This window comes from Bipolaris victoriae (assembly GCF_000527765.1).
Source record: "Bipolaris victoriae FI3 unplaced genomic scaffold scaffold_3, whole genome shotgun sequence".
Classification (NCBI taxonomy): domain Eukaryota; kingdom Fungi; phylum Ascomycota; class Dothideomycetes; order Pleosporales; family Pleosporaceae; genus Bipolaris; species Bipolaris victoriae.
The window spans coordinates 212,429-224,553 of NW_014575389.1; the positions used below are offsets into that span (position 1 = coordinate 212,429).

At 51.0% G+C, this 12,125-nt stretch overlaps 4 protein-coding genes across 4 annotated transcripts; 3 read left to right on the plus strand and 1 right to left on the minus strand.

Moving 5' to 3' along the window:
• Positions 1–108: 108 nt before the first annotated feature.
• COCVIDRAFT_33179 (hypothetical protein) lies at positions 109–4,538 on the plus strand (the record flags this gene model as incomplete). Its single annotated transcript, XM_014706460.1, has 3 exons — positions 109–3,060; positions 3,178–4,305; positions 4,356–4,538. The coding sequence occupies 3 exons, from the start codon at positions 109–111 to the stop codon at positions 4,536–4,538; spliced, it is 4,263 nt and encodes a 1,420-aa protein (XP_014561946.1).
• Positions 4,539–6,551: 2,013 nt separating this feature from the next.
• Positions 6,552–7,230, plus strand: COCVIDRAFT_22157 (hypothetical protein; the record flags this gene model as incomplete). The annotated part of the gene is made up of 3 exons (XM_014706375.1): positions 6,552–6,630; positions 6,686–6,939; positions 7,057–7,230. 3 exons carry the CDS (start codon positions 6,552–6,554, stop codon positions 7,228–7,230), a joined length of 507 nt encoding a protein of 168 aa, XP_014561861.1.
• A 1,592-nt stretch (positions 7,231–8,822) lies between these two features.
• COCVIDRAFT_85582 (hypothetical protein) lies at positions 8,823–10,440 on the plus strand (the record flags this gene model as incomplete). Its single annotated transcript, XM_014706461.1, has 2 exons — positions 8,823–9,015; positions 9,071–10,440. 2 exons carry the CDS (start codon positions 8,823–8,825, stop codon positions 10,438–10,440), a joined length of 1,563 nt encoding a protein of 520 aa, XP_014561947.1.
• A 685-nt stretch (positions 10,441–11,125) lies between these two features.
• On the minus strand, positions 11,126–11,881 carry COCVIDRAFT_22159 (hypothetical protein; the record flags this gene model as incomplete). The annotated part of the gene is made up of 1 exon (XM_014706376.1): positions 11,126–11,881. The coding sequence occupies one exon, from the start codon at positions 11,879–11,881 to the stop codon at positions 11,126–11,128; it is 756 nt and encodes a 251-aa protein (XP_014561862.1).
• Between the last annotated feature and the right edge of the window lie 244 nt (positions 11,882–12,125).

Consider the following 12,125-nt stretch of genomic DNA (forward strand, 5'->3'; position numbering starts at 1 on the left):
GAGTAACGTACGTCGCCCACAGTGTCAGCTTCTCATTGCCAGCAGTGAGATGCGTGCGTTTTCCGCCTTTACTAATAACAGACTAGATCTGCCCTTTGATCCCTCACCATGGCCGACCTGCAGGAGCTGTTTGCCCGGCTCCAAGGTGGCGCCTCTAGCAATCAGCAGCAACAGCAACAGCAATCGCAGCAGCAGCAGCACGGCTATCAGCCGCCTTCTGTCTCGTCGCCCATCTTCTCTCCCCTACCGAGTGGCCCACAGCCTCATCACCATTCTGCCGTCATGTCACCCAACACGTCCATGGCGAGTACGCCTGCACCCGAACAAAGCCATGTGTCGCACCAGACGCCACAGCAGCAGTCGACCAACCTTCTGAATCTACTGCGCTTCAACTCACAGTCTGGCTCTGCGCACTCCAGACGCGTTTCGCAGCAGTCGCTGGCTCAGACGTCTGATTTGATGGCAAGCATGATGGGTGGCGGTAGGACGTCATCCCAGAGCGCTTCCTCTCAAGCTCAGGCTATGCCGGCGCCCGTGCCTTCGCAGCAGCAGAACCCACAGGACCTGCTCCTCCGCCTACTCAACCATCCCAAGCCAGCCCAGTCAAGCGGTCGCTCATCTCGGCCTGTCTCAGCCGCGTTCTCGCCGCCTGTCGCGTCTAACAAGCCTGAAACGGTTGTGGACGACGTCGTGCAAGATTTCGCCGACGCTGAGCTTGAGCAGGTATCTGCTTCTCCCGTCGCCCCCGCACCGGGAACATCTGCCTCCTCCACAAAGGCTTTTGGCTCCAACAGCAACGAAGCTTCATCGCTCGCTCCAAAGTTTACCTACGTCAATCCGTTTGATCAACTTGAAGCTGCAAGCCCGCGCAACCGTACTCCTGTCCAGCAAGGCTCTAAGCCACCAGCCCCAAAGGTCGAGATCCTTAAGAAGAACGCTCCGGAAGCTCCTCTTCCGCCGGCCGACGAGGACACTCCAGCCCACGTACATGAGTCTGTGGCTGAAGCAGTGAATGACTTGGGCGAGCAAGTAGGGCAGCAGGTCGAGGATGCGCTTGCCGAAGCTGAGAGCAAGTCAATTACACCGTTGCCCGAGGAGGCAAAGGGAGAGAATCTTGAGGTTCAAGAAGTACAAGAGGTCATGACAGAGATTGCTACCGAGATCAAGGAAGATTTCGAAGACCCCAACAAGGCCAAGGAGATGGAAGCGAGTCTTTCAAAGCCACTTGCGGCTGCTTTGAAGGATGTCGCTACCGAGATTGCTGAAGACAATGTCGCTGAGAACTGGGAAACTGCCGAAGCCGAAGAAAGCCTTGCTAAGGGTGATGATCAGACGGTAATAGTCTACAGATTCCCCATGCGTGCCTTCGCTTCCATCCAGGTCAACCAAATGCCGCCCCGCAATCTTTACTTCAGCAACGAGCTCTTTATGGACATTGCTCGTTTGAAGAAGGACTTTGATCAGATTGACCGATCTCTCGTTGCTGCCAGCAAGAACTTCATTGTCTATGCTCTCGTCAAAAAGGGTGGTTTCCGTATCATTCGTCAGGAGAACGGTCATTATCGCCAGGTATTTGAGAACCATCAAGAGCGCATCTTCAACATCGCTCTCTGCACCTCTGCAGATGATGCACAACAGCCACTTGAGAGCATCCTTGGCATAGGAGTCAACGGTACTGTCTTCTGGACATCCCTCGACCCTGCCCGTGAGGACCAGTTCGGCGAGAACCTTGACTCTCAGGGCCTAATGCTTCCTCCGTCGCCATCCCAAGATGATAACACATCTGGAGGTCAGCTCAAGACACGCGCCAAGCCATCCTCACGACACCCCGAGTTTTTCGCTGTTGGCCGAGGCAAGTCGATCCACATCATTTTTCCTCGAGTTGCTGCAGAGTACGCTCGCACCAAGAGCCGCATCTGTCACACCGAGAAGTATCTCAAGGAGCGTTCTCTCAAGATTCTTACTGGCAAGGCTGGAAAGGACTTCACTTTCAGTGAGGACGACACCATCATTGTCTCATTGGACAAAGCTGGCCGCATGCGCTTCTGGGATATCCGTAGCTTGACCGAGCCTGACCTGGGCAACCCTCGCAGCCCACCCCGACAGGTAGAGGTATCTGAGACCCTGCTCGAGTTCCACACTACGACGCCGAACGCCAAGTCATGGCCCACCTCGGTCTTCTTCTTTGACAAGGACAAGCCTTACACTAAGGGTATTGCGCTGCGTTATGTCATGGTCGGTATGAAGCAGAACCACGCTTTCCAGCTGTGGGATCTTGGTCTCAATAAGGCTGTTCAGGAGATCCATTTGCCTCATGAGAACGAATCAGATGCTATCTGCAGCGTATCATTCCACCCCCGAACCGGCATTATGGCAGTTGCCCATCCCACGAGGAACTCAATCTTCTTCGTTCATGTGTCATGCCCGCGTTACAACCTACCAGTTCTGAGTCAAGCAGCCTACATCTCTCGCTTGGCTAACAAGGGCGACAAGGGCCAGAACCCTCTACCTCCAGTCAATGCTACGGCCATCATGACAAGTATCACAGAGTACTCGTTCGCTCCAAAGGGCCAGATCAGAAGCCTGCACATGCTCAATGAGCCTGCCGGTCCTGCAGACGTTGATGACCCGGACAATGCTGCCCTCTTTGAGCTGTACGTCATGCACTCCAAGGGAGTGTGCGTCTTGCGTATTCGTAGAAGCGACCTTGGCTGGAAGAAGGAAGGTGAACCAATTCATCCCAAGGAAGCCGAGGAGGAGGGTATCATTTCCATCTCAACACTCAAGGCGCCACAGCCTGTTACAGATGAGTCATCTACCACTGGAGACACTCCTGCACCCAAGTCTGTTTCAGACCGGTCTGTTCGCGAAACTTTGAAGAGAGAGAGCAGTAACATTTCTAAGCACTCAATGAACCCAGAGGCTGCTGTGCGCGCATCTACCCTAGCCAAGGTCGAGAGCAAACAAGATGCGGCTCGTGCAGCCATCATGAATGGTGGCAGTGAGAAGGCTGAGAAGAAAAAGAAGAAGCGCACGGCCGCCGCAGAAGCAGCTTCTCAAGTATCAGTGGCTCCATCAGTTGCTCGCGCACCTACGGCCATACCTCCGTCGTATGCCCAAGCTGCACAGGCGCTTCCTGCGTCCAAGTCTCCTGCACTCATAGAGGCTGCTCCTGAGGCGCAACCTTCCAACGCCAAGATCACAGAGACAACAACAGAAGCGCCCGAGTGGGCTAAGCAGCTTATCAACAAGCATATCCAGCAATCAACCCCTGCTGCTCCTGCTGCGGCTGCTGCTGCTGGCAACACTTCTGCTGGTCCAATAGACTCGTCAAAGCTTGAGGAAATTCTTCAAGCTGAGATCAGCAAGGGCTTCTCTCGCGAGTTGGATGTCATGTATAAGCGATTCGACGAAGACAAGCGCGTTCTCAACGCCGCGAATGGTGCCAAGCAAGAAGCGATACTACGCATGGTCTCTAGCACACTAAACGAGAACGTGGAAGGTGTCATCAGGAAGATGGTTGATGACAACATCCGTAACGTTTTGCTTCCCGAAGTTCTGGCGAAGACTTCGGCTACTGTCGAGCAAGGTCTTCAGAACAATCTCAAGTCCGCCCTGGGCCCCCAGCTCTCAAAGGAAGTGGCCGATTCAGTGTCTCGAGCTTTGAAACAACCCCAGACAGTTCAGCCGCTGGTTGATCAGATCGTCAAGAAGATCGGCAATCTTGAGGCCATGGTGGTCGCTGCTGCGGGGTCAGTTGTCAACCCTGCCATCTCAAACTTGAGTAACCTCATCGAACGTCAAATCGCAAACGAGCTTCGTCAAGCTCGTACTCAGCGTCGCGATGACACTGCCAAGATCACCACACTGACCGAAACCGTGCATACCTGTCTGGACACGATCCGAACTATGGCTGCGACTCAAGCTGAGCTTCAGGCACAGGTGGCCAAACTGCAACAGGCCATCGAAGAGCGCCATACCCAGGGTCCATCTCGTGGAGAGGGTACGATGCAGACGGCGCGCTCTCCTCAAAAGCAGAAGACCCCAGAGGAACTAGAGATTGACGCCATCCATAAACTCATGTCTGAGGGCAACTTTGAGCAAGGTACTATGCAGTGGTTGCAGTCTCCACGTAGTGCTGCACTCTTCGACGAGGTCTTTGTGCGCTACGACCCTGCCTATCTCAACCAGGTCAGCCCGCTGCTTGCACTCTCGACCGGAGCAGTAGTCTCCGAATCATTGGGTCGCAACCTGCACGAACGTCTTGTCTGGCTCAGTGCTGTTTTCAGAAGCGTTAATCCCGCCGTAAGTGGACTACTTCCCTAACCAGCTTCCTCAAGCTAACATGTTTTTAGGATGCAGAGATTCGTGATATCATCCCGAAGATCATGGATGTCGTTGTCCAACGTTTGACGACTGCGTACATCCAGCTCAATGAGAGCACTCCTGGCAGCCCGCTTCTTCGCGCCATCTCTCAGCTGGTCAACAAATGTCACGAAATGACTCGCGCAGCTACACTCTTCAGCCCACGCGGGTGAAGTATGAGAGGTTACCCTTCAGCACTAAACCCCACAATGAGATGATCTTGCGCTGAAAATGCCTTGACTTCCCATGTTTCAAGATGGCTGGGCTTGTGGCCCGGTCATCGTTCTGGATTCTATCGTGCTAGTGTTTATCGAATTCTTACGTTCGACATTTGTCGATACGTCATGAATGTCACGATCACTTGTCACCTGATGAACATGGGTGCAACACTCATGGACCGTCGTTCTAAAACACGTTTTCACTTCTGTTTCAATTTTTTTATCTGGCTTTTCATTCGATATGTATTTGAGTTTTCTTTCGGATACCCACTTCTTTCGTTTTCAGCGTGTACTCAATGGCGTTATCTGACTGTCCAATGATGCTGGAATGCTCATTGTACTGTCGAACAATGCGGGCGACGATACGCTGGGTGCAAGGATGCTGAGGTGGATATGGCTATGATTCTCTTAGGTCTAGCTAGGGAATGTTCATTGGACTGATGCCTTTCACGAGACGTTATCCATGAGCAGGTGATTGGGAAGGGGGATGTATGCATGTACGATAAATGGGTTAAAGGCAATGATTCTCAGCATGTTTTCCAGGTCCCGTTTTAGTCCCACCCCAAGATCTCGTGAGCTGAAGTTGTTTTATGTGTCTAGGCAAGAGCGATTGTATTGCGCAACTGTATTGCGCAATACAAAGCATGGATGCTCAATTCGGACGATGCGCAAGTCCCCCTCTCTCCCTCCTACGTCCTTTCCGCCTTTTCCCCTTCCCTTCCCAAACCAACGAAAAATTGCGGCCCACTTTGCAACCTGTGACGAACCAAGCGCCGTCCTACCAATCACACCCCTCACCCACTTCGTCGCACAACCGTTACAGATTCCACCATAACCCTTGCCAACCCCTCCCCCGTCTTCAGTCAGGGGGGGCAGGACACGCTGAGACACCCACCAACCCCAAGTCCCGCGCGCGCCCAGTGGCCACGCTCGCAAAAAAGCTGCAACGCGCCCACCACACTCTGCCCACCACGCATGAATTTCTTAGTTTGAACAATTATTGACCTAGGCCCTTTCATCCCCCCCTCTAGGATTTTTTTTGCCACGCATAGATCGGGGAGGGGCGAAGACGAGCGTTGAGGCAGCGCCGGTCGCAGGCTGTGTGTGATGAGTTTTTTGTGGTAAGTATGCGGGGGGGTTTTACGTGGACGGACAAGGCTGGGACGAAGGATGTAGCTTTTGGGCGAGAAGAAGAGTTGGAGTGGGAAAAGTAAGCGGCATGAATTTGTATGTGAAGGGTTGGATTTTTTTTGTGGGGAGGGGGACGGACCTTGTATATGCCTGGGTCTTATCTCTGGCTCTTGATCTTTTTGTGGTGAGGGTTTCGTCTTGCTTTCTTTCGTCCTTGACAGTTTTCGCTCGCTCGCTCCTTTACTTTCTTCGATTGTGAGATAGGAAACCTGGAGTTTTCTCTTCGTTCCTTTTCGTCGCCTTGTTATTCTTCTGAATTTTCATCCTCTATTTTTATTTTCTTGAACCCGTGAATATATATATATATATTACTTTTTACTTCTCGACTTTTTTTATACTTCTTTTGCGGTCAGGGATTGCCCTTGAATTATTTTACCCGTATCGACTAAAGTCCCTCGCCCCTCACCATCGGGGTTTCCCACACTTTACCCTATTCTCTCTTCCCACGCCTTTTGGTTCCCTTTCTCTTCGCCTCTCGACATTACTTTTACCCTGGATCCTACGTTTGTCTGGACAACGCCATATAAGCGACGTATCTGGTCGAATTTTTTTCTTGACGATCCTTTTGTCTGTGTATGCGGTGTTTTGCTGTGGTGGGAGAAGTCTTCTCTTCAGTAAATCGCTAGTATATTGGACACGTACGATATTCAGAGGATATATTACAAGCAGATCGAACCGGTCGTTCCAGTCGCCTTGGCAAGACAAGCGTTAAGGTGTCAGCTACACATACACGACACGGCACTTCCTTAGGAGAAGAGACTACAGCATACACCCAAAATGGCAATGAGCTGGATGCTTCCTGCGCGTGCCGCCCAGGCTGTGCTTTCTATTGTCATTCTTGGACTCATGGCGTATGGTATGTTTGGCTGCCCTCACCTTTTCTTTAGCCCCAAACTCACCTGCACTTACAGTATCGTCATGGTGGTCAAGTCATTGGCGACAGTCGTCTCCAATCGAGATCAACTACCTAATCTTCGCGCCAGCCTGGAGTCTTCTGACGCTCGCTCCTTTGATGCTCATCTCGCTGGGCAAATTCACCCACTTGGCAGAACAAACCACGATGAAGTGGGCTTTGTTGGGCATTGAAGGCATGACGATGCTCTTTTGGCTCAGTGGGTTTGTCTCGCTAGGCGTTTTTTTGAACGGTAGAATCTGCTTTGGTATGGTATGTATAGTTTCGATTCCCCTTGATGATGTCCTGGCTGTAGAAGCAGAGTTCCAGAGGCGGACTACAGGAAATGCCATGGTCTACGCTGAATAGAGACTAACTGTGATTGATTAGGTCTGCGATGTAGCTCGTGCAAGCACAGCGCTTAGCGCTATCTCGTGGTTTACGTGGATGGCCACCTTCGGGCTTGGTGTGATGTCAATTATCAAGGGACGCAAGGCTGGACCGGCGAGCGCTGGGAAGAAGCCATATGGAAACGAGGAGATCAAAATGCATCAAGGTGTATAGATGAGATTTACGGTGTGAGTTTGATGCGTAAATGACTAGGAATGCGATCATCAGGCATGATTGCGGCGCTTTGGTGTTCTCATGAATGATGTCTGTCTCGTTTGCTTTGCTTTGCTTTGCGCAGCACTGAAATTCATATACAATATCAATATTCGTAATCTATCTTGATCCAGTATGGTTTCGAAGAGTCTATGCAAGTTCGCTTTTGTGACAGCTGTCAATCTGGATGACACCTCAGGTACCGCGCTATCTAAAGCTCTATGTGTTCAGTTCTTGGCCAAATGCGATGACAAACGCAATGACAAAAGCAAAAAGGGCGAAATAATCCGCACGCCCAAAAACAGAGCAGTATATGTCATCGATGACGGGTGCGGAGTACCTTTTTGCTTTTTTGCAAATCATTTTTTACTATACATAGCATCGGGCATTTGTCACGTAGACACGTCCAAGAAGAAGGATTTGTAGACGACGGGGAGAAAGGGCGGCTGCATACACGCGGATGAAACAGCGCACCTTTGAGAAATAAGTACGTCTGGACCTCGACGCGGAGACCTAAACGGGAATGTCAAGCCGGGCACCACTTTTCTTAACATGTCGTTTTCAAACGCTTGGTTTGTAACAGCAGAGCAAATCTCCTTCGGGTAAAGGGGATGTACATGCCTGAACATACGATGAGTGCCTGAAGGAGCATGCTGAAACAGAAAAGAGACATGCAATGCCTGAAGATGGGAATCTCTGGGGTACTCTGTACTCTGCGGTGCGCAATGCGCAGTAGTTGCTGTATGTACAGCCGAGTCTTTTTTTTTCCTTTCCTTGAATGTCAACTATGACAGCAAACTTTGCTTTTGACATTTGTTGTTGACAGGCAAAGTCTATTGTACACGTCTTGCAGTGTAGAGTTGAAGTTCAAGTGGAATTACCCTCGAATAGTTCATTGTAACTTCCACATTTGTACTAGCGCAGACCTTAGCTTGTAACGTACATGCGGCGGATCTGCACCAGGATACGGACATCTGCTACACTACGCCACTTGATTCCGGGACAAAACTTGCACTTCCGCGTCTGCGCCTAGCAGCGTGGATTTTTGTGTTTGTGGGCTCTCGGCATTAGTGTTTTCTAGACGCTGCCAGTGTGAGCTGGCGGTGCCGCTTGGAGGACCTGCATCAAAACAGAACGGTCAAACACACATCCGGCTGCGCTTGGCAGCTGATGACAAGAGGCAGAATTCTAGATGCGTGTCGAGAACGGCATCAGTGCCGTTCCCGAAGTATTGGCGGGGAGCTTGGCGAGGGTCCTGTCGTTCCCAAACCTTCCGCAAAGATGAATGGTGCAGGGGATCTGAAGCTGTGCTCTAGCGCATGCCTGATACACGTGCGAAGCGTGTCAGCGCTCTTGGGCTGGGCTTCTTCTAGCCTGCGAAACAAATACATCTTCCTTCGCTGCTCTGCTGTCCAAACAACTTTTCTCTACCTCTCCATCTTCTCACGCGCGTGTGTATAAACATCTAGACGCATCCACATATACCCCGATTCCTTGAAACTTGGAACCAGATCAAGATCGATTTAGATCCATCCCGCACTAAAGGAGACAGGATGCCGAAGACTGCTGTCTTCACCACTATTACGCCGCTTCCGGCTGGCATCACAAGGAAGAGCGTGATAGACATGTACCATGACCACTTGGCTATGATTGACTTGAACCCCTTGGTTGTAGAGCGGTTCATGTGCAAGCCTCCTTCCTATGCGCCTACTGATGAGTACTGGGCCATGTGGTACACCATCAAGGGTAAGTCGACTCTGCCTAGCCCCCTATTCTTGCGTCCAAGCCTGACGATTACTAGACAAGGTCTCATATCTACCAGGCGGTCTGGCTACTGGTTCAGTATCATACCATGCTTGCTTCAACGACACAGCCGACGGCCTCTTCACACATGTGTACGCACCATTGGGTCTCGACATCCAATCAAAGTGGACTGTAGGAGGAAGGCTACCTGGTGAACCAAAGCTTCCCGCCGAGCCTGATCTTCGAACACCAAGGAACGGACTATACATTCGGGAAGATGTCAGGATGACGTGCTCATCACTGCTATTAAGCTTCGTCAAGAGGACTTTCAAGGACTCACATGGCAAGCTAGTCGACAAGCTGGTTGAGAGGGCACACATTCTCGAGGCCGACTTCGCAAACCAGAGACTACGAGCACTCCGCAATGTAGACCCAGGTGAGCGCATGGGTCATGGCGACATCTTCATCGCGCCGCCACCAGACTACCAGCTTTCTCCAAGCCACCTCCAAGTTCCCTCGCCACGCTACCTCACACATACAAGGAGTCAGAGCGATCCTGTCCTCTCTCCTGGTTTCTCCTCTTCTTCGACATTGAACAGCGATCAGGCCGAGAGTCCTTTCAGAGAAGGCGAGAGCCCATCCAAGCTAGGCGACAGTCTGTTCAAGCCAGAAAGCCCTTTCAAGCAGGGCGAACGACCTATCTCCTACACCATTGTACGGGAAGAGAAGGAGGTCTCTACCTCTGCACCAGAGCAAAACTCCTACCTGCTACCAGCGACGACCTACGACGGCGGATTCGCCCGAAGAAAAGCCAGACCAGCATCCCTGGGCCCTGCTAGCCCACGTGAGAGGCTTCCTGAAACCCCTCTTTCTCAGGCAATGCTCTCACCTCTGCCTGTCAGCCCCCGAACACCCTACCACCCATCACCGAACGAGCCCAGCTCGGCATTTCTCGCACCGCGAATTTCCTACACCCCTGAGGAGCGCCCAATCTCCTTCACCTTCCCCTTCGACCCCAAGCAACCCTTCGACCGCAAGTCCAACTCCTCAGTTTCCCAATCCAACCAGCACAACCTCCTCAGCGACATCGACGACGCAATCGACGAATTCATGTACACATCCCCTTCTGCCACAACCCGTTCGACCATATACCAACTCCTGCCCCCCACCACCTACTCGCCCGAGCCTACCCTCTCAAGCGCAAGATACAGCCCCAAGGAGTTCACTCTCTCCAGCGCTACATACTCGCCCGAAACCACGCTTTCGAGCGCAAAGTACATCCCCGAGCGCACTCTTTCAAGTGCAAAGTACGATCCCAGACATGAGCGCAAGGACTCGGCTATGCCTTCTCAGTGCAACTCGGAAGATGAACGCCCACCTGTCCCGCTCAAGGATGAGAAGTACCGCAAGGGAAGCATTCGCGTGTAGTGACCCAAAGCGGCAGTGTATACTACTAGACTGGCACTTCTTTTCTTCTTTTCTTTTGTTCAATCTCCTTGTCATCACTCTTCTTTTCCTTATCTCTGTTCATGAGTCCATGTTCATATTTCCAATCCCTTTTTTTCTCTTTTCTATTCGTTATTTTTCTAGCACTGGCAAAAAGCACGCAAGGTGTTCAAGGATGGAGGAATTTTGCTCAATTTGTTGTATTATTTTTCTTTGGTTTAAAGGCGTTTTTTTTTTCAGAGTTTCTATATACCCGCCATACACGTATGTGTGTGACCTATTTGGCAGATTTCCAAGCGGTTTCCCTCTCTCTCTCTTTTCTTTTCTTATGTAGCGAATACTACTACCACTACCAACAAATCAAAATCCAAGATGCGGAAGCAAACCCCCCCCCCCCCCCCATTTCTCACGTATACAATGTGTTCTGAAGAAAAGGAATGAAGTTAAAAAATATATAGTTAATCTACGTAACAAAGCAATTCTTCAGCCCGGTGTTACACAGTGTCCCCTCACGGACGTCCAAGCTATACGCTGCACACAGTCCGCTAATGCAAAAAATTCCCTCTAAGGATACCCTAAGTCATAAAAAATCAAGCGTGAATCCAGCTCTGCTATACGCGCTACCCCTCCCAACCCCCCCAATCAGCACGATTCGAAAAAAAATAATCTAAACACGCCGCATAACCCACTTCATGGGCGCCGCCCACTCCAACGCCATCTCCAACGGAAACTCCAGCACCTTTACCCTTCCACCCGTCCTCTCAACACACATGACCTGCTCGTCCATGATGCGGTGCATAATACACGCAATCACGTTCATTTTCGTGATGCTGGTGAACTCCACGATGTCATTGAGGTCGTGGACATTTACACGGGAGGCGAGAACGCCGACGAAGGAGTGGATGAGGGTAGAGGAGTAGAGGGGGGGACGGGGCGATGACAAATCTTCGTCGTCGTCGTCGTCGTCGTCGCTTTCGACTTCTTCTTCGCGAGCAGTTCTCGCGATATTTTGGCGGTGGCTATCGAGTAGCCAGAACACTTTGTACCAAGCGTTTTCGAGTAGTTCCATGATTTGCTCATGGGTGAAGATGGATTCTTGTTCCACCTCTTCCTCGTCCTCTTCGTCTTCTTCTTCGTCATCGAAATCAAAACCATCGTAGTCCTCGTCGTCGAGGACAAATAGCTCCCTCCTGCATAGTGGGCAGGAGTTCACACCTTTGGTGTTCAGCCACTGGCTGATGCAGGTTTTGCAAAAGACGTGGTTGCAGCTTTCTTTGTCTGAGAAAGTTACTGCGCACCCGTCGGGGGAGGAGGAGTAGGGTTCTGCACAGATTGTGCATTCTGTGGTGAGGTATGGTGAGGTGGTGGCGGTGTTGATGAAGATGGAAAGGAATTCTTCGCGGGTGTACATTTGTGGACACATGGTTGTTGTGATGTGTGTGAGGTATTTGAACCTAGTTTTGGTGTGGCTTTGGTGGTGATGTAGTGGTGCTTTGGTATTGATTTAGTGTAGCTTGAGTATGGTGTAGTGGTGAGGAACAGGTGTTCTGTGTGATGTGAAGAGATCTGACTTGGAGTGTAAAAATGCTGTGGATGGTCGACCTTATATATGAGTAGGGGCAGATTATCCCATGTGTCAATATTTATTATCGGTGCAGTGTTTACTA